At 30.3% G+C, this 20,902-nt stretch overlaps 2 protein-coding genes across 3 annotated transcripts; both read left to right on the plus strand.

The window, feature by feature from the left end:
- Positions 1-13,049: 13,049 nt before the first annotated feature.
- Positions 13,050-14,902, plus strand: LOC107914510 (NADH dehydrogenase [ubiquinone] 1 alpha subcomplex subunit 1). Of its 2 annotated transcripts, none has more exons than XM_016843451.2 (3): positions 13,050-13,279; positions 13,387-13,494; positions 14,650-14,902. In XM_016843451.2, exons 1-2 carry the CDS (start codon positions 13,172-13,174, stop codon positions 13,471-13,473), a joined length of 195 nt encoding a protein of 64 aa, XP_016698940.1. In that variant the 5' UTR covers positions 13,050-13,171; the 3' UTR covers positions 13,474-13,494; positions 14,650-14,902. The 2 variants fall into 2 exon arrangements, with proteins under 2 accessions (XP_016698940.1, XP_016698939.1); XM_016843450.2 differs by having other exon boundaries at positions 14,655-14,902.
- Positions 14,903-18,600: 3,698 nt separating this feature from the next.
- Positions 18,601-20,200, plus strand: LOC107914511 (acid phosphatase 1). The gene is made up of 4 exons (XM_041102160.1): positions 18,601-18,900; positions 19,080-19,477; positions 19,557-19,769; positions 19,930-20,200. Exons 1-4 carry the CDS (start codon positions 18,799-18,801, stop codon positions 20,105-20,107), a joined length of 891 nt encoding a protein of 296 aa, XP_040958094.1. The 5' UTR covers positions 18,601-18,798; the 3' UTR covers positions 20,108-20,200.
- Positions 20,201-20,902: the final 702 nt, after the last annotated feature.

Raw genomic sequence — 20,902 nt, forward strand, 5'->3', positions numbered from 1 at the left:
AAAAATTTGGAATGTCTAAGTACCAAAATTGAGTGTCAAAATCGTAATTAGGGAGATAAGGTTGATCAGTTTTGTCTTCGTGCAAATAATGCTCGATGTGTCTCTCGTGCAAATGATAAGACTTTGGTGAATAATGACCATGGGAAAATTTTGTTTAGCTAAATAAAAGTTCTCAATTCCAGAATTTCATGGAAAGAATGATCAAGAGACTTATTATGATGGAAAAAGTGATCATAAATTAGTTTGTCGATTCAAGGGGAGATGGCCAAACGAAAGGAGGAATACGATTGAGCTATCACCTTTGAGCAATGTTATTGATGTAGTTCAAAAGATCAAAAGGGTTTCTAATGTCCAATTAAATATCCAACTAGAGAAGAAAGTAAGTATGACTTTGTACCTTTTGTTGACTCATACTCTAGTGGAAAAGAGATTTGTGATGGCGAACTTTATGAACCAGAAAAAGATGATAGTGAGAATTTTTTTCCTTGAATCTATTGAGTTAGATCAGGTAGAAACGTCATGTTCTCCTACTGAGATGTATTGTACAGAATTGAATATTCATAATACTTGTGAGGGGGATATGGGAAGTGAGGCAGAATCATGTGAAAAGACCGAGAAAAAAGAGACATTGAGTGATAAAAGTCTACTTGATGGTCCAAATTTGGTGAGTGAAAACCCGTATGAGGTAAAATTGGATAGTCTCAAGTGAAAAAAGAAAAAGAAAAGTAAGAAAAGACCCATACAAAAGTGAGGAATGATTATGTTTTAACTATCTCTAACTCAAATTCTTTTAGTGGTGTTTCTTTATTACAGGATTTCAAGGATTCATTAATGGACTTCCACTTATATTACTTTACTATTGATAGACAATTTTACTTATGGGAGACAGGTAAGTTAAACATTGATACTTCTCCACAAGTGCTACAAGGTAAGAAAGGTAAGAAAACATTAGAAATTTATATAAGAAGGCATACCTTGAATGTTTTTGATAAGTATGCTACTGATTTTGTTTGTAAAATATTTCCTTACAACATGTTTTGTCGTTGGTCAAATTTTATTAAACCTTGGTTTGAAAGTTCAATTGATTTTATGGGCTTATTTAGGTATGTTAAGGTTACTTTTGTTGCATTCGATAGGTTTATTAAAGAACTCTATGCATTTGATCTTGCAACAAAATTTTCTACCTTAGACTTCAAATATAAATTTTTAAATAATAATATTAAACTTCTGAATTTTGATTATTATGTGAAATTATTGACTAATCTTTGGAAATTCTTATGGATAACCATACATATTTAAAGAAAGTTACAATTTATTTTTTACTTGAACACTCATGTGCCTAACATTTTTTGTTTAGTGTTGATACATTCTTTTTAAAGGAGACATCCATGATCGAATCTAATTTGAAAGATCGAAATAATGTCTTTGATCCTGATGATAGTTTTGGCGCACAAGAAAGCTTCGGTAAGTATTTTTTTTATTGTTATTTATTCTAATCCCTTTTATTTTTGTGCAGCTAAAGATTCTAGGATGAATCTTCTTAAGGAAGAGGGAATGATGTGAGTCTCAAAGGCCAAAATCAGGCTCATGAACGTGATGGGCTAAAATTTTCTCAAGACCCAATAACGAGGTCGAAGACAAAGCAAATCTGAGTAAGATTCAACGGGACCACTAAGACTTCGTTACCAAGGCCCTAGATGCACACACGACCAAAAAAAATCAAGATTCGCTATCTTTTTTTCAAGAAAATCAAGAAACCGAACCTTGGTCCAATTTTGTTATTTTAGAAAATTTCAAGAATCAAGAAAATCAAAATTTCAAATCTTAGAAATCTTGGTCCAAGAAACCGAATTTGTAGCCAAGGCGCATTGGATTTCATATATGAGTTTGAACGAGCCAATTTCGAGAGCAAATGGATCACAAGACCAAAGTTATTGAAAAAATGGCACATTAATATGTCTACAAACCCATCCTGAAGTTTGGAAAGTAATTAAATTGAATATCAAGCCAAATTATCAAAATGACCCAAATTTTAAAATATTTAAACTATATGTCCAATTTTATTTTAATAAGTGGATCATCATGTAAGAATTCAGCCCAAGGAGCCCCTTTAATTCCTTTGGCCGAATTTCCATTAAAAGTCAACACTTAGAATTATTATTTTTATTTAATGAGTTGTTATGTTAGTTATTTTGTTAGGGTTAGGAAAACTTATTTTGGTGGCCTATAAGTAGCATGGACGTCCACCCTTATAGACGAACAATTGATTTTTGTTTTTTTTAAGTTAATAATAATTCTCTTTGAGTTTTTCTTCGAAAATTGCTTTTGAGTTTCTTTTAGAAGTTGTTGTAACAATCTTTTAGGTTGTGAGAATCATCTTTCTTGGAGAGGGAATTAGAGCCATTGAAAAGGATTCTTAATGTTTCCAAGGCTTTTTAGGACATCATCTTCTCTTTTCTAGCCTTAATTTATCATTTATTGTTTATTTTAATTTTAGTTCTTGCTATTTTGGCTTACTGATTTTATTGATTTTTGTTCTATGTTAAAATTGCTTCAAGAGAGACGTTTTTCTATCTTGTTCCATCAAGAAACACATCAAAAATTGGAGTTTTAATCTTTTTTTGTTGTTCCAAACATTCTTGCACAAAATAGTTTGCTTTTATCTTTAAAATCACTTCTAAGAAATCTATTTCGTGTTTTGTTTTTCTAGACCTAATTGGGGCATTTTCTTGAGGTCCAATGACAGTTTCTTTCCATCCAAGAAACCCTAATTCGTTCTCTATTGGAGTCTTTACCGGCGGGTTCATCTTTCTTTTGTTTTAATTTCGCTTGACTCTCTTTTGTAAAAACTAATTTGTTTTCTTTGTTTCTCATTTCAGTTTATGTTTGTCTAAGGATCTATGTTAAATCCACAACTTAGACAAGCTACGATCATGTTCCATATGTGCCATACCATTCTTTATCATTAGATCATATATGGAGTTTTTGAAATTGAAGGTTCTTCCTACAATTGGTATAAACATTGAGAAGCTTTGAAAGTAAATATGCTAATAAACTGAGAAAACAATTTTTGGGCTGATTGATGAAATGGCCAACATGACAGACTTGTTGATGGGTACAATATGGCAACTGCGAAAGTGTAGAAACACATTGAAATGGATGCCAATGAGGAAAGGATCATTGAGATAAATACAAATATGTTTGAAATAAAAATAGTAAACAATAATGACATAGATATTTCTTTAAATGATACATTTTACATGCATAAACAGAGGTGGATCCTTGTTAGGGTTTAGGGGGTTTGAGCCCTCAAAATTTTTGAAAATTTTAATTAGACCCTTTAAATTTTTTTGAAAATTATTATTAAACTTTTGAAAATTTTTAAAATTTTCAATTAAACTCTTGACTTTTTTTTAAAATTTTCATAAAACCTCTAATTTTTTTTCAAAATTTTAATCAGACCTATCAAAATTTTGAAAATTCTCATTAAATTTGGTTAGCATCTCAAGATGGAATATTGTTGAACCAGTTTCTAATTTTTATGAACATGAAGTTGAGTTCTACAAGCAAGTCTATGCGTTTAGAACTTCTAAACCTACATCCCATTCCAATTCATCGAACAACCCTATATCACTATGAAATTCAAGACCTTTTCGAAGTAACAAGGTGTATTCGATTCGATTTTTAGACAAAAGTTAAACTGAACTGCTCCATTCAGTTTTTGAGTTTTGAAATTAAAATAATATTGAATAAAAATCGAAATATTCGACATCAATAATTCTTGTTTGATTCGACAATTTTTGACAAATTTGGGCTTTGTTTATAAAAACACATATTACCTTGTTTTAGCCCAAAAATTCTAATATTGCAATGCAAAATATTTTTCACATCAATCACAATAAATGCTTTAGATTCATTTCTACATTGATAAACTAAATTAAATAATTAAATTTATATCATAACAATTCACAATATAATTTTTGTAAAATCATTTTAAGTTAGGTTATTAAGCTGATAAATCATTTATAATTGTTAAAAGGAAAGTTAATATATAAATAATTAGTATATATAATGTTTTACTATGTCGTTTCTTTTAATTAATTTAATTAGTTGTTTACTTTAATTAGTTATAACTTAGTCATTATGATATCTCATATACTTGATTAAATTCATAACTATCAAATATATAATTGACAATTTGTGATTAATTGCTTTATTTATAAATAAAATATTATAAAGTTTCACAAACTATTTATTTAAAATTATAATTATGCTTATAATTATAACTATTATATTTAAGAAATGATCCACTTACACTAATATAGAAATACACTTTCATAACTTTTTTTTTTCTGAAACACTTCCAAAACTTTAACTTTTTGTGTCATTACATCCTCCTCTATGAAAATTTAATTACTAACAAATAATAATTAAATCATTTATCTTTAAGACAAATGGCCCATTGTAACATCCTTAAAACCCCTTAAGCCGGGAATAGTGCTAATACAAGACTACACGTGTTAAAATTTTTGAAATTAATAAAATAGGAATTATTGATGTTAAATAGGAAGGTAGTTGGATACAAGAAGGAATTGAAAAGAATCGTGCAATGAGAAAAATAAATTTGAGGTATTGACTAAATTGTAAGAAAGTGAAAAGTGTTGGGGAAAAGGTGGGAAAATTAAAAGTATAAAAGATTAAATTGAATTGAAAGTAAATGGAGGAAGGATTAAAAGTGTAATTATACCAAGAAAATGTAATGGATTAAGGATGGGATTGTAGAGAAACTTCAAGGGCAAAATGGACATCTCATAAATAAAAATTTATGAAAAAAAATCATAAATTGTGGTACATTCTAAGCCATTGTATTTTAATGAAAATTGTGAATAAATATGAGCCATTAGATGAAAATGATTATGTTGAGATTTTTATGATATATTTTAATATTTTAATTAATTAATTAAAATAAATTGTACGAGAGAATATGATAGAATTCTCTCAACCTTTCTTTTCTTCCAACGCCACCATCATTTCAAGAAAGGAAAGTTTTCTTTCTACTACAATTTGGTTTTCTTCATCATTTTAAAAATTTACATAGATTTTTAGTGAAATCAATAGGAAAACCTTATAACAAGCTTGGTTTCATGAGAAGAGAGATTATGTTCATCTTGGAGGAGAGAGAAAAGTGGAGAAAGGGTTTGAAGTAAAGAAATAATGTAAGGATGGTGAGATTTTGTCATGGATTCCATACTAGTTTCATTCAAAGTGTATAAAAATAATATTTAACCCTTGTTTTAACATTAAAATTTGTGTGTATGTAGTATGTTAATAAACTGAAAGAGGAGAAGTGGTTGTCAAGGGGTTGATGAAGGAAAAGAGGTAGCAAATGAGTGAGAGAAGGAAAAGAAGCAAATCTAAGCATTTAAGTGTAAGTACTTCAAGAATTTTGTTTTATCCAATTAAATCTAAGTGTAAGATATATTTAAGTTGTTACAAAAATAATTGTATGATTAAATTATTTAATAATATGATATTATTTATTATGCAATTGAATAAGAAGTATTATTGAATTGAAAACAATTTCAATCATAAAGTGAATCTATTAAGTGTAATGGAATTTTGGGAAAAAATTGACTAAATAGCTAAGTATACAAAAGAATTTATAGGTAAAATAAAATAATATGTTAGTTGATTTAAATGAAGTGTTATAAGGTAGTGAGTTAAACTCAAAGAGATATTGAAGTGGATTTATAGTTGTTATTGAATTTCATATTGCCAAGGACTAAATGGTAAAATATTCAAAAGGGACGATGTGCACAAAAATATTAATAAAATATTTACATGAAGCAATATATGAAAGTGAAAATGTACTTTGAAGTGAGAATATAATGATTATTGAATTATATGAAAGCAATGACTAAATTGAAAAGATTGTAAGTTAAATGTAGTGAAATTGATGTAAAGAGGACTAATTTGCAAATAGAGTAAAAAAACTAGAAGTGTGAAATAAAAATACTTGAATTGAGAGTATGAATGAAGTATTTATGATAGTAAATTTATTTCTAAGTGATATTAAAGTGATAATTTAGTGAATATTTATTTTCATGAAAATAAGGACTAAAGTTTTATATGCTATTAATTGATAAGCGATGGTGATGAAAATGAAAATATAAATTCCCAAGTAGACAAGATATGAACATGTTTGATATAGATGACATGCTATTATGAAACTTTCAGCGCACATAGTGTTAGTGACAATTCAGTGCAATTAAATGATAGTGGCGCTTCGGTGCAATTTAGTGATAGTGGCTCATTGGAGCATTTCAATGATTCTGTGCTTAGGTGCATTTCAATATTCTTTCCGCATATCCTGCTTGTTCTACTATGGGCAAAACGAAAAGGGGTAAGTGAAATCGATAGTGAATCAATAAGTGAAATATGGTAAGATTATAAGTGAAAATAAACATTTAATGATTATTTAGCTAAATTCAATATATTATATTTAAAGTATTGACATGTTAAATTTAATTAAGGTAATGATGAGTTTAAATTATTGATGTACTTACTAAGCTTTCATAAGTTTAATGCGTTATTTTCTAATACATAGGTGAAAAGATTAATTTGAGGCACTTTAACGAGGATTTAATTTCAACATATCTCATCACATCTCAAGGTCTAAAATTAAGTATAAAATATTTCTTTTCGAATTAGTTATGTCATGTACATATGTATTGTTAGGTATATTTATAAGTACTGGTGAAAAATGCATAAAGAAGCTTAAATAATATGATAGTGTAGGGAATTTAGTTGCGTTATGCCTTGAACATATGATGATATATATGACAATTTGAGATGTTTTATGGTTTAAATTGGTTGATGGATGTTTGGGAGTGAATTGGATTGATCCTGGCATGAAAATGAGTGTTTTGGGCATGATTTATGGTCCCTTACAAAGAAGTATCGATACTTGTATAACTCGTACTGGTACAAGTATTCCAGAGAGAAAAAATGAACAATGTTAGGGGAGTTGTACTAAGACTTGGAATAGTGAATACCGGTAGAAGTGCCCAATTTGACCCTGTTTTTGCTTAATTTGGCCTAAACAAGCCCTAAATGACCTCTAATTTCAACCAAAATTTAGAGCAAGCTTAGAAATGGATTGATAAGCCTTAAATAACCATTAAAAGACCTAAAAGATGAATATAAATTGAATGTATAATTTATAACTAAAGTGAAGTGATCAATTTGTAAACGTAGCATTCCTTGGTCGGGTTTAGATGTGAGTTTGGGTAAAGGGTGTTACACCCGTGGTCATGTTACTTTCCATCTATCATGTAATGCAAATGAGAGAACATCTTTGGCCATTTATTGGGCTATGAATTCTACCATTTCAATTGAAGCTATGTCATGTAGAAGTCGTATGCCCAACATACGAACTTTTGACTCTATTACCAATTGAACATAGTGTAACACCCCTAACCCGTATCCGTCACCGGATTAGTGTTACGAGGCACTGCCGAACAAGACACAGTTCAGCACAATCATTTATCACCTTTCATACACCAAAAAATAACGATACATTTATAACATTATCAAACTTGAATATCCTCAATTCACTTATTTTAAATTCAAATATATAAATGATAATTACAATTCAAATGAATCATTCCTTACTAAGCATGTATCACAAATAAACACATTTCAAAATTCAAACTAATTCAATTTAAACATACATCAAAGCTCAATCAAACATATTCTATAATTAACAAATTCGAACCAAACTTGTATACATCAAAATCATATTAAGTTATATAATACTTTCAATATTCGATTTCCCTAAATCCATCGTATTAATGACATTTTCATAATTAAATCATATTCAAGCATATATCTTCACTTTTCATATACAGAAAATATGTCCGTACATAATTTCGCTATCTAAATATCAAACATTACATTTCATAAATTCTGTATATGTACATAATGAAACCAATATGTATACAACTTAATGTCCAATCACATATACAACATTAGTAACATTATATTATGGTTGTACATACCTTTGATGTCATTATATTATACACATATGACCATTTTAATGAAATCATTCAATCATAAACTAACACGCTCAATACAAATCAACTTATCCTTTAATCGACTAATCTAATAAATTTATAAAAGATAAATTCAAACTTGTATTGCTCACTTAACTATCATTACCCGAATTTGTATGTATCTAATTCATAAATTTTAAGCCTACTTTAAAATCATTTATATATATATATCATTTAAAATACCAAAAACATGCATATTTGTCTATTACAAGTTTGCGCATATGAATACACCATTTTAGCCATATCCAAAAATCCATACAATTCATACAATTTTACAAATATAAAATCGAATATTAAGTCCACTTGCATAAGCAAATCGTACCTTTATTAAATACTCCACATTCCTAATTTATTTCATAACAAATTGGCATCCATAAATAACCTCATAAATTGTACAAGATTTAGCCATTAAATCATAAGTCAAAATATGCCATTTCCTAATCAAACCATATCGATTCAAATAATAAAATCATACATATCAATTCACATTTTCCAAACATATATCCATACACCAATTTGTAGCATAAAACACACTTCCAAAACAGGTCTAGATCATGACCAAATATACACATATTCTTCCATACCTTATAACCGTACATACATATGCACATTACTAGTTTCTTTCAAATCAATTTATTAATGCAAATATACTCTTACAAACCAAATTTAACTGTCATTTCATCTATGATTTACTTAGCATTTCACCTATATGCCATAACCGAGTTCACTTAATTACTAAATTACATAACAATACCTTAACAAAGCATATCAAACAAGATTCACATATATTTACTTATAAATAAACCATAGCCGAAACACCAAGACCAAAACCAAACATATCACACATATCATATATATATATAACACATAACCAAGATTAATTAAGCTTGAATATCATTTACCTCATTACCGAAGCACATGACTAAAACACCATAACATATATATACCAAACTCACTTCACTTATATGCTTCAACTAAGCTCACCTATGCTGAATTATTTACCACCTTATTAACAAAACATATCAAACATAATTCACATAAATAAATATGCCATAGCCGAAATACCAAAATCAACATATCTATCACTTGATCAAACATATTAACTAGACTATACATGCCATAAGTTTAAATTCAAACTTAGTAAAATACGAAAATAGTCAATATTGTGATAGACTTCTCTGATGATCCCCGTGCTCTTAACCAACTTCCAAATCTATAAAATTAAAAGCAATTACACACAGTAAGCTATTAAAGCTTAGTAAGTCATAAGCAAATAAACATTTAATCATTTACGTAAATTAAGCTAGAAAATTAGTAATAAACCATTATAATTTCACATATAATTCAATTTATCAACTTATATATCAAAACTTATATAATTTGTAATAACTTCCCTTTTTACCGAATAATCAATTGAACATTAATATAACCAATCATCACTTTCCTCAATGCACATATACATCAAAGGTCGAATACATATATATTCAAATATGCAATCACATAATTCATATTTCACATAACTTCATATCATCAATTCAAGTATACAACTTACCTTATTTTCAAATAGGTAATCAACTATCACATACCTGGTTACTTAGCCTGATTTATACATTCATACACAACTTATCTTTGCCCGTTGAACCATTCAGAATTAAAAAGGATACTCGGAAGACTCGTACAATGCCAACGTCCCAGACGTGGTCTTACATGTAATCACATATCGATGCTAATATCCCAGACATGGTCTTACACAAATCAAATACGATGCCAATGTCCTAGACATGGTCTTACACGTAAACACAAGTCGATGTCAACGTCCCAGATGTGGTCTTACATGAAAACACGTATCGAAATCCTATGTCATAACATATGTATCCTAACTATTCCTAAGGCTCATACGGGGCTTTTGGACGTCGTAACTCAGTCGAAACAAATTCATAAACATAGCTGCCAAGCTTGTACACATTCGGCTAATACATATATTTATTCACATATTCACTTCAGCACATATAATTCACATTTAATTAAAATTAACACGTAAACACAAGTCGATGTCAACGTCCCAGATGTGGTCTTACATGAAAACACGTATCGAAATCCTATGTCATAACATATGTATCCTAACTATTCCTAAGGCTCATACGGGGCTTTTGGACGTCGTAACTCAGTCGAAACAAATTCATAAACATAGCTGCCAAGCTTGTACACATTCGGCTAATACATATATTTATTCACATATTCACTTCAGCACATATAATTCACATTTAATTAAAATTAACAACGTCTATTTGCTTATAAACTTATCTCGGATATCGACGGACGGAATAGACGACTATTTGATTATTTTTGTTTTTCCCCGATCCAAATCCGTTTTCTTTGGTTCATGATCTAAACATATTAAAATTAAACTTATTTAAACATAATTCCATTCAATTTAATCCAAAAACACATAAATGAGAAATTTACCATTTTCCCCTGACATTTTACACTTTTTACAATTTAGTCCCCATTGCATAAAACACAAAATATACAAAATTTCATAATACCCATGCTTGGCCGAATATCACTCTAGCTCATCTAAGTCCATACATTTCATTTATTTCACATTTTAGTCCCTCAAAAATTTATTTTCACAATTTAGTCCAATTTACTCAAATTCATCAAAAATCCAAAGACAAAACATGATAATTTAACACATATATTTAATATTTCATCATCAAACAACAAAAATCTCAAACATTCATCAATGACACATTTCAAAATCACCATCAATTCACAAAATTAAGGCATGGGTTTTGAAGAACACGAAGCAACGGTCTCAAAAACATAAAAATTATCAAAAACTAAAGTAAAACATACCTTGAATCAAGCTAGATAATGCCAAAACCTAAAGAAAACATGGATGGTTTCTTTCTTTTCTCCATTCGGCCAACAAAGATGAAAATAGCCATCTTTTATGTTTTATTTTATTATAACTTAATTTATTAACTAAGTTACAAAATTAACCTTTTAGTAATAAATATTTATAACATATAATATAAGGCTAAATTTGACCATTGCCACCCACTAACATTAAAATGGCCTAATTGCCACATAAAACCTCCATTTTATAAAGACAACAACAATTAAGCACTTTCATTTTTAACCCTTAAATTTTTACTTTACGCGATTAAGCCATTTTCTCAAATTAAGCATACAAACAATAAATTATTTCACGAAACTTTCACACATATTTAACACAGAAAATAATATTAAAATATTTTTTAGACTCGAATTTTTGGTCCCGAAACTACTGTTTCGATTAGGATCAAAATCAGGCTGTTACACATAGACTATCAATACATCAAAGTATACGAGTCTTGCATACATAGTTAGTCACTTACTCGAGATTTTGGTAAGTCACACTATGAATGTCTCAAGTGAATAAGTCCATAAACATATCTAGGATCTATTCTACTTCGGTCCCACCTGATGTACTATCACTCCAGTTAATCACATCTATGCCTTTATCTTTTGAGAGTCGTCCGCTCCAATACCCAAGATAATGTATCTCCCTATCTGGACTCTAGCTTATTAGTCTTTTAATTGACTTGCTTAATTTCAATTAGACTAAGGACATGTTTGGATTATCTACTAACATAAGTCGTCTTCTCACATTACAATCCAACCACGTAATGTTGTTTAATATTAGTTAAAGTTAGATAATTAGTGAGCCAATATTTGCTTTCATTTTGTTTTGCATGCAAAAATCTTTGAGGACAATATACAAAAGACAATAATGACAATGATGAAGTTTTATTAAACCAGTTTGTTAAAAAAAATTACAAGTACATAGACATAATCACTACACTGAAGGCACTAGATCCCAACAAAACTTTCGTTATTGACTTAACAGCAGAGCGACTAAAAAAATCTAATTTCGAAAACCTGAGTGAATAAATAAAAACAATTTATAGTTGGATGACCCAAATAGAAACACTTTCATAATTGGTGATCATTCACGTAGTTTACCCATTTTTTATAATAAGAGAAAGATAAAAAGTGTTTAAGAATTGAATCCAAGATATAATGTTAATCAAAACTTTATTTCAAAAAGTCCTTTTGCTATTACATTACGAGGCACGAGCACGGTTGACAATAATAATAGTGTTGATGTAAAAGGATAGTTGAAAAATGAAATATTATATATTAATCTATCTATGCTTTATATTTAAATTCTTAACTGAGTTGGTGTCAGACACCAACTCAGTTGGAAAATTACTAAAATATTCTTTTATGTACAAGATAAGTTAAATTATTATGAGAGTGTTTTTGTCTTTTATTTTTTTATATAAAATAAATAAAAATTAAATTATAGTGAGATTTGAACTCACGATACAATGAATTTTAAGCATTTAATTTCACCATTTCAATCAAAGATTCAATTAATTTTTTATAACATTCTAATAAATATATTTATTGTATAATTTTTTTCTACCACGATTGGGCAAGAATATAGTATCATTTACTAGTTTAAAAATTTAGGTTAAAATATGATACAAGTCTTTGTACCCTTTACAAAATTGAAATTTAATCCTTGTAATTTTATTTTAGGAATTTAGTTCCTCTAGTTTTCATATTTCAAAATTTAGGTCTAACTTTTAACACTATTTTTTTTGTTAAATTTGTAGGCGTGACTTTTTGAAATAAAAAAAATACTCATTTGATAGTAATGTAACTAAAAGATGACATTGTAATGAGCTTGAATTTAATAAAATAATTTTAACAGTGCTTAGTTGGATTTAAATTTTAAAATCTGAAGAGTAAATGGACTAAATTCCTATATATAAAAGTATAGTGATTAAAATTTCAATTTGTAAAGAGTATGGGGACTTATGTCATATTTTAACCTAAAATTTAATAAAAGGGATTGTTAAAAGTTGAAGAGCCATTGAAATGAAGATGGAAGGCCCATTTTCATAATGGTTGGGTTAAATCCCTAGACAAAACAAAACAGTTTATCAGTCCTCACTCAGAAAATTGGGAGATTGGAAAAAGAGAAACAAAGAAGAGAAAGAATGGCTTGGATATGGTTGGAAGCAGCACTTCCCCTCGGAATCATAGCTGGAATGCTCTGCGTTATGGGCAATGCTCAGTATTTCATCCACAAAGCTTATCACGGCCGGGTCTGTTTTCCTTTTTCCATTTTTTCCCCCTTAAAATTTAAAATTATGGATCCATTCCTTCATTGGGTTTTATCTGAAATCATTCAATGAAACTGAAACTGAAACAGCCCAAGCACATCGGGAACGATATGTGGGACGTCGCCATGGAAAGAAGGGATAAGAAGCTCTTCGAGAACCTCTCTTCCTCCGATTGATCCCTTTTTAGTTTTCTTCTGGTAATTGCTTTTCTTTCTAATTTAAATTCGCTTATTTGGTTTTACTCATTCTTTTCTCTTAAATTTATGGACGTTTTTCATTCCTTGATTTCATATGAGCTAAATTTGTTAGGGTTTTAAGTTCAATTTCCTTTTTTCCCCATTTTTACTCATTGTGATTTCAATTCATTTTCCCCCAATCTGCTGGATTATTCCCAATTATTCCCATTTACTTCAGAATCCTTCTTGCTGATCAATCATTTTTTACCAATTTTCTGTCACTAAACGTATAATCTTAAAATATTCCTTCCCATCTTAGTGCATTAATCGATGGACTAAAGATCTGTAACTTAAAGTTAGAATAAGAAAAGTTGTAAATGCATACCTATATTTGTTAATCAATTTTGGAGTAATATGTTATTGAACTTTTCTCCTGCCATTCCCCTAGCTCACCTCTGGTCTCTAAGGATGGTAGTTTCAATCCTGTAACGAATTGTTCACTGCCAAGATTAACAAATCTAGACCTGATTTTCGATTTCGAATATGTTGAAATGCTTGTTTTTATCTCATGAGCTGACTACTGAATATACATGATATATATGTGTATATATGTATGCATGTGTGTAGGGAAGCTTCCTGTCTACCCACAAGGGCCTGCCTTTAGTTTCAAATGTTACAATTCCATTTATATTTATGTCTTAAGTGAATATGAAAGAATGTGCATTCTATTCCATATTTACTGAATGGTTTGACTTGAATTATTTTTACATAATTTTTTTAATGATAGTTGCAAAGTTTAACAAGTTAATCCTTGTGAATTTTACTTTTAGTGCTGCATTTGGTTTAATTACTTTGCATATCTTGCAATATGAAGGAGTCTAGCATTGCCACAAGTCTATGCACTTGAACACATGCATTTACTTGTGTGTGAATGCACTTGAACACATCTCGAGTGACAGGTTTCCCAGCAGTCTCCATGCAGCAATACCATATATTTGTTACAGAGATAGATTATAACGGCTAACACCCATTTTATTTCTCTCTACGTATTTCTTGGTAAAAGCAAGGGAGAAAAAAAAAAGGAAAAATATCTTTCTTGCTGCCTTGTTTAGATATATCTGCTCACTTTGCCTTTCTTTGATCCTCACATAGAAGCTCATGCTATTTGTTGTTAAGTGTAGGAAACTTGGTCGATGTTGTGAGAGAAGAAATAAAAAGTGCTCTATGATATTCTGTAATGCTGAAGAAGACTAAAGAGCAGATGAACTCGAGTATTTTCTTTTTCATGGTAATGTTAAGCATGAACTTCTGAAATGTTGCACTTTTGACACACTTTCTAATGTTTACGCTGGTGGTGTATTGGAGATTTGTTGCTTCCAAATTCCTTGTGATCTTCTATTTGCAGGTCTATGAATTATTTTGGATTAAATCAAGAGTTTGATTTTGAGTTTTGAATTTAAATTGGGGATTGGGTAGCCAAGTCCGTATACTCTACCATGCACTTGACAATCCTTCCATCTTCAGACAAGCTCTCCATTACAAACTTGAATGTGCCCATCCTCAATCATACTGTCCTATGCTGTTTTAGCAACAGGGTTCTGACGTTTCCTAAGGTAGCTTTCAGTTGGCAACTGGTAAGGATTTGCATCTTTAGGCTTCCCTTTCCTACTTTTGATCTTTAGAAATTCAAAAAACGAAACCAGTAGTATCCAGGATGCCTTCATCGGTTGTCCCCCCCAAAAAAGCATCTGCTTTTCCTGCCCAACAATGCTGGCACAGATACCGAATTATTGGATTATAACCACTAGCTTTCATGTCCAAGGAATTGTGGTCTCAAAGAAAGTTTCTTTATTTGTGAAGAGACCTATGAATATTAACATTTAGAAAAGAGAAAGATCTAGATTGAAAAGAAATCAACATAATTGCCAGGATAATAAGCAATTAATTATATACCAAGTGATATCGGTTTGGTTGGTTTTTTTTCTTGGATTTTAGATTTATTTTAATAAAATGAGTTTTGTTTTATAGCTTTTGAATATTATTTGACAAAATTTAGGAAGGTTTTTTCATATATTTACAAATTTTATATACAGTGAGTATGGATAAAATTAAAATGTAGGGTTATTGTCTTCATGTTTTATGAAATAAAATTATTGAATTAACTTATCTAAATTTTTGTTTTTAGATGCATTTATCATGTCTTTAAAGAGAATACCTTGTAATAACGATACTTTTAAAAATGAAAAATATAATATAGTAACTAAGCTCATCAAACCCTCAATTTCTTAGAAGGCATGTTTTGTTGTATAGAGCCATTTTAATTGCTTGGGAAATCTAAATTAACCACTTATTTCTATCATTATATTTTGGGATGGTATTAGAGAGTAGTTATGTTTTTTATTTTTTAATATTTCTACAGTACACTTCTTAATCTTTTAATCCTGCTTGTATATTAAATATTTTCCTTTATATTTTTCCTCAAAAAGCAAAATTATTTTTCGGATCGTTAAAGGTTTTTTTTACTTGCTTCAGTCTCGAATATTATTAAATACTACCAATTCAGCTTTTAACGTTATTAGATTTTTTTTTAGTCCTTTAAATGTTAAAAGAAATCGTTTGGGATATCCAATCAATCATGTCTCGTATGTTAACGTTATCATCTGAAAAAAAAACCTAAAAAATCTTTTAAAATTATAAAAGAAAATACAAAAAAAATTATTAAAAAAATATAAATAGAATTGTAAAAAATCCTATATGGTTCAATTTGACATAACTTGGTCCTTTTATTTTTATCATATCATTAGTTAACTTGGATACTTGATAATCTTAACTATTGCGATTAAAATGCAATTTTTTTTTTAAAAATATGCAGTCTCACTTATCATGTCAAAATATGGTTGTTGTTGTTGTTTTTTTTTTTGTTAACAGTTGTTAAGAAAAAAATGTCAACATTTTAATCAGAATAGTCAATGATATTATCAACTAATTGGACTAACTAATGTCATTGTAAAAGTAAATGATCAAATATGTTAAATTATAATATAAAGATTAAATCCCAAATGTGAGCATAGAAGAAAGTTCAAAACTGGAATTTTACAATCATCTTATAATGATTAAAGAATAAATAAATAATAAAAATAAAAAGAGACGAGTTGACATGCATCATGTAAAAAACCCTTGGAATATTCCTTTTGTATAGTATGGTGTTAGAAAAGTGTTTTCTAGAAAAAAAAATTGTGTTTGCAATTTAACTGGAATAGTTGTGAAGATGTTAACTATATGGGCTAACTAATAATATTGTAAAAGTAAATGATTAAATTATGTCAAATTAAAATATAAAGATCAAATCTAAATGTAAGCATAGTAGAGGCATCAAAATTAGAATTTTTCTACTATCTTGGCATGAAGAAAAAGGTGACAACGTGTCATGAAAAGAATCCCTATGTCTTTGGTCATATTTGTTTTCGACCCTTTTACTACACTTAAATTTGAGATTTAGTCCATATACTGTTAATTGATATAATTAATTTTAAGTGTCTTCAATCATATTATGGTTATGGTCTCCTTACAATGTTTAATTTTGAGATTTAGTTCTATTTATATGGTACCAATAGGGGAAGAGATAGGGAGGAGGATGTGGTGGTGTTGAGGAAGGCCGACTCACCCTAGCAGGGCGAAGATCCAGAGAAGGTATGTAAAGTATGGAGGAAGGAGCTTGAGAACTCGAAGAAAGAGACTGAGGACTGTAGGGTTGTTGTGGGTCCTTAAGGGTCGATCCCTTCTTCATCATGTTGAAGAGTATATATAGTGGAGGCCTTTTGTTCAAAAGCACTGACGTGGTAAACTTGCACCAATAGGCTATCATCATAGAACGCTTGGGGGAAGTACGTAAACTTGCACCAATAGGCTATCATCATAGAACGCTTGGGGGAAGTACGTGATGGGACTTATTCTGTCATTCTTTCTAAATTGTTTTATAAGGTTGTTACAATTAGGTAGGGTCTAATGGTCTAAAGGGTGTGTTCACATTAGGAAGAATGTTCATAATAAAAAAACGAGTGCTTTAAGGAGCTAACGGCCTGTTTACAACGACAGATAGATAAGGTCCTTTTTGAAGAGAGCGGGTAGTCTGTTTGTAGGGATGAACGACTTAACCTCCAAGGCCCTTCCGAAGAGATCAACAAGAGGGGGTTGAATGGAGGTAGGCTATCCTAGACATGGGTCATTCGATGACCATTCGGGCAACGAAGAGCGAAGAGCGAAGAGTTGATTGTCAGTGCTTCTCAAGTGGTTTGCTATGTTGATATGTGTCCAGAGTTAGGTGGGGTATAACAAGTTTTTGTACTTTTATTTGGTAAAATTGAGTCTCTATATTATTATAATTACATTAGTTAATTCAAATAATTAACATTTTAACTATTTTTTATTAAGATGCCGATGTGAATTTTTCTTAAGAACATTCATTCGAACTCGTCATGATAAATTTTTTTGTTGAAATAGTGTTTAACATCAACATTTTAATTGAAAAAATTAACCATATTAACCATTTAAACTAATTAACAATATTATAAAAGTAAAAAAAAAATCAAATTATAACCTAATGAGTTTTAGCTCGGTTGGCATCGACATTGTTGTTAGTGCAGGAGGATGTGGGTTCAAGTGCACTAAAGTATGTTATCCTCCTATTTAAGGGTTGGGAGGGGTTATGGGTAGTTTTAGACATTGTATGAAAAAAATGGTCCTAATATTGTATTTATTAGGTTTTATATTTTTATTATTTTTAGGATATTTTTAAGTATTTTAAGTTGTTTAGAGTTTGTTTGTTTCTTAGTAAAGAAGAAATTTTAGTTCCTCCAAAACTACTCGATTTTGTTCAAGGAGTCATGGGAAAATTTTTTTATCCTTTAATTTACCAATGATTATATTTAAAGAGTTGAGTTAGATATCTCTCTTCCATCCATATCTATCGTTTTATTCGATCCCATCTTCCACATTTTAATTTTCGTTTTCATTATTTCTATATCCATTAGTTTCTTTTTTCAAATTAGATCTGAACAGTTGTTGAATTCAACAACTTGAATCAAGACATGCTTAGAGTAAAATTCAATACGTGGAGTCAACCAAGATGATTATTTTTATTATACTCTAATCTTTGCTTGGATGGCAGTGCGAGACCTAAGGTAATTCCCATTAGATTTTGCTGCGTTGCCCAGTGCTCAAATTTCCACAATGTACGCCATCTTTATAAAATTCCACATGCCATGGCTTTTTTAATGATGATACCGGCCCAGCCAATTGGAAAGAGCCAAGTTTCATGTCGACATCATGCTTCTTGTTCACGCCATATTTTATCTATTATTTCATCACCCACCAAACCAACCCCCCATCATCTCCATCTTTGTCTTCGGACCTTCATGTCTCACAATGGTGATCGCCATTTTTATCTCCTTTTCATATACTACTTCTTTCAAATTTAGTTATTTAATGAATATCCCTTTCAGTTTTATTTTTTACTGAGATTTACATGCAAATGAATATCACTATGACATCTTTAATTTCTTCCATCATCTCACTCAATTTGCTTGGGTTGTGTTTTTGTTTCCTAGGAAGGGTTTATGATTTCAGAAATGGCGAAGCGGGTGCGAGACATATTATCCATGTTTGTCTTAGCAATATTCTCCAAGGTAATTGGCACAAAGCCGTACTCAAGAAGGAGCGCACCAGCTGAGCCTGAGAGTGAGGCTAACGAGGGCTTGAGCTGGCGCCTGGCGGTGGAAGCTAACAATATGCCGGGATGGAGCACCGTTCCACTTCATTGCCTTAGCCATGTTGAAACTTACATGATGGGTGGACAATACGAGCAGGACGTTAACTACATCGTGGAACAAATAGAGAATTACGTTAGCCAAGTAGTTTTGAAAGGCGATGGCTGCGATGCCTGGATCCTGGATATTGATGACACCTGCATCTCAAATCTCTTTTACTACAAGGATAAGAATTACGGGTACCATTTATTCTTGTATTTTCATCTATATATGTATAGGTGTTTATATGGTTCAATTACAATATGTGTGTATGTATAGGTGTGACCCTTTTGATCCTGGGGGTTTCGTGGCATGGGTAATGAAGGGAGAGTGTCCAGCGATTCCTGCAGTACTTGGATTGTTTACCAAGCTGGTGGAGGGTGGATTTAAGGTGTTCCTGCTTACCGGGAGAGACCAGCAGACTTTAGCCCCTGCCACCATGGCTAATTTGCAAAACCAAGGATTTATCGGCTATCATAGGGTGATTTTTAGGTAAGATTAATTAGTACACCCACTTTTACTTCTCTTCTCATCTCATCTTTATAATAATGAATGAGGTATTAAATATATAATTTCTTGCGAAGAAGTATTCATATATACATATGGTGATTGGTGATTATTTATTGTATTTATGATGACGAGTAATTAACAGGAACCAATCATTCAAAGGGAAAAGTGCAGTGGTGTTCAAGTCAGAAGTTCGAAAGCAATTAGTGGAAGAAGGGTATAGGATATGGGGGAATGTTGGGGACCAATGGACCGATTTGCAAGGGGAATGCTTGGGCAACCGCACTTTCAAAATCCCTAATCCTATGTATTGTGTTCCTTAGTCCCTAGAATTTAGGGAAAGAAAAATCAAGTGTGCAGAAATAATAATGCCTCGTAATTACTCCGCAATGAACTCGTCAATACCATTTATCATATCCCCAAATATTTTAATGGTGAAAAGTGGTTGTTAGTAAAACTAGGTGATGGATGTTTGTTGAATAAGTTGGAGAAGCGTGTTTTGGCATGGGTTCTTCCAATTTGGAATCCAAAGTCGAAACAAATTTCTCATCCAAAATTAGATTTAAAATTCAAATTTTGAAAATAACTATATCCCATTCAAAAAATTACTTTGATTTACGAAAATATAAAATTTATTATGCCTACACTCTCAACGCTTAATTCTCCTCCTTAGTGGCCAATGTTTTTTTTTTCCTCTCTTCAAACTCAATTATGTGAGATTTTTGTTTTACCATTGAAGCTTTAAAGCTTTCGATGGATTATCACTTCCCTCATTTTCTCCCTCCTATTTTTGTAAAAATTATTTAATGTTGCTAGATTGGAGTGAAGCTAAATTTTTTTTTGAGTGACAGAATCGAATTATAGATTTTTTAATAGATTTAAATGTGGTTTTACCATGTATTAATTTATAATTCTATTATTTTTAGAGGGATTAAATAAAAAATTTTCATATTTAGGGGGGCAAATTATAATTTTACTATAGATTAATTTACAATTTTTTTATTCTTAGAGGTATTGAACTAATTTTTTTCAGGGGGCAACCCGTAACTTCGCCTCTGTTGCTAGAGAACTCGAAAGACATGATTCATTGTTTACCACGCATTGTTTCTAGTGTTGTT

Source organism: Gossypium hirsutum, chromosome D10, assembly GCF_007990345.1.
Source record: "Gossypium hirsutum isolate 1008001.06 chromosome D10, Gossypium_hirsutum_v2.1, whole genome shotgun sequence".
NCBI lineage: Eukaryota > Viridiplantae > Streptophyta > Magnoliopsida > Malvales > Malvaceae > Gossypium > Gossypium hirsutum.

What these genes read in the sequence shown, in the direction of transcription:
- LOC107914510 (XM_016843451.2), top strand. Translation starts at nt 13,172, where the DNA reads ATGGCTTGGATATGGTTGGAAGCAGCACTTCCCCTCGGAATCATAGCT. An exon ending in ACAAAGCTTATCACGGCCGG is followed by an intron (nt 13,280 to 13,386) that starts GTCTGTTTTCCT and finishes AAACTGAAACAG; the next exon opens with CCCAAGCACATCGGGAACGA.
- LOC107914511 (XM_041102160.1), top strand. Translation starts at nt 18,799, where the DNA reads ATGCTTCTTGTTCACGCCATATTTTATCTATTATTTCATCACCCACCA. An exon ending in GACCTTCATGTCTCACAATG is followed by an intron (nt 18,901 to 19,079) that starts GTGATCGCCATT and finishes TTTGTTTCCTAG; the next exon opens with GAAGGGTTTATGATTTCAGA. An exon ending in TACAAGGATAAGAATTACGG is followed by an intron (nt 19,478 to 19,556) that starts GTACCATTTATT and finishes GTGTATGTATAG; the next exon opens with GTGTGACCCTTTTGATCCTG.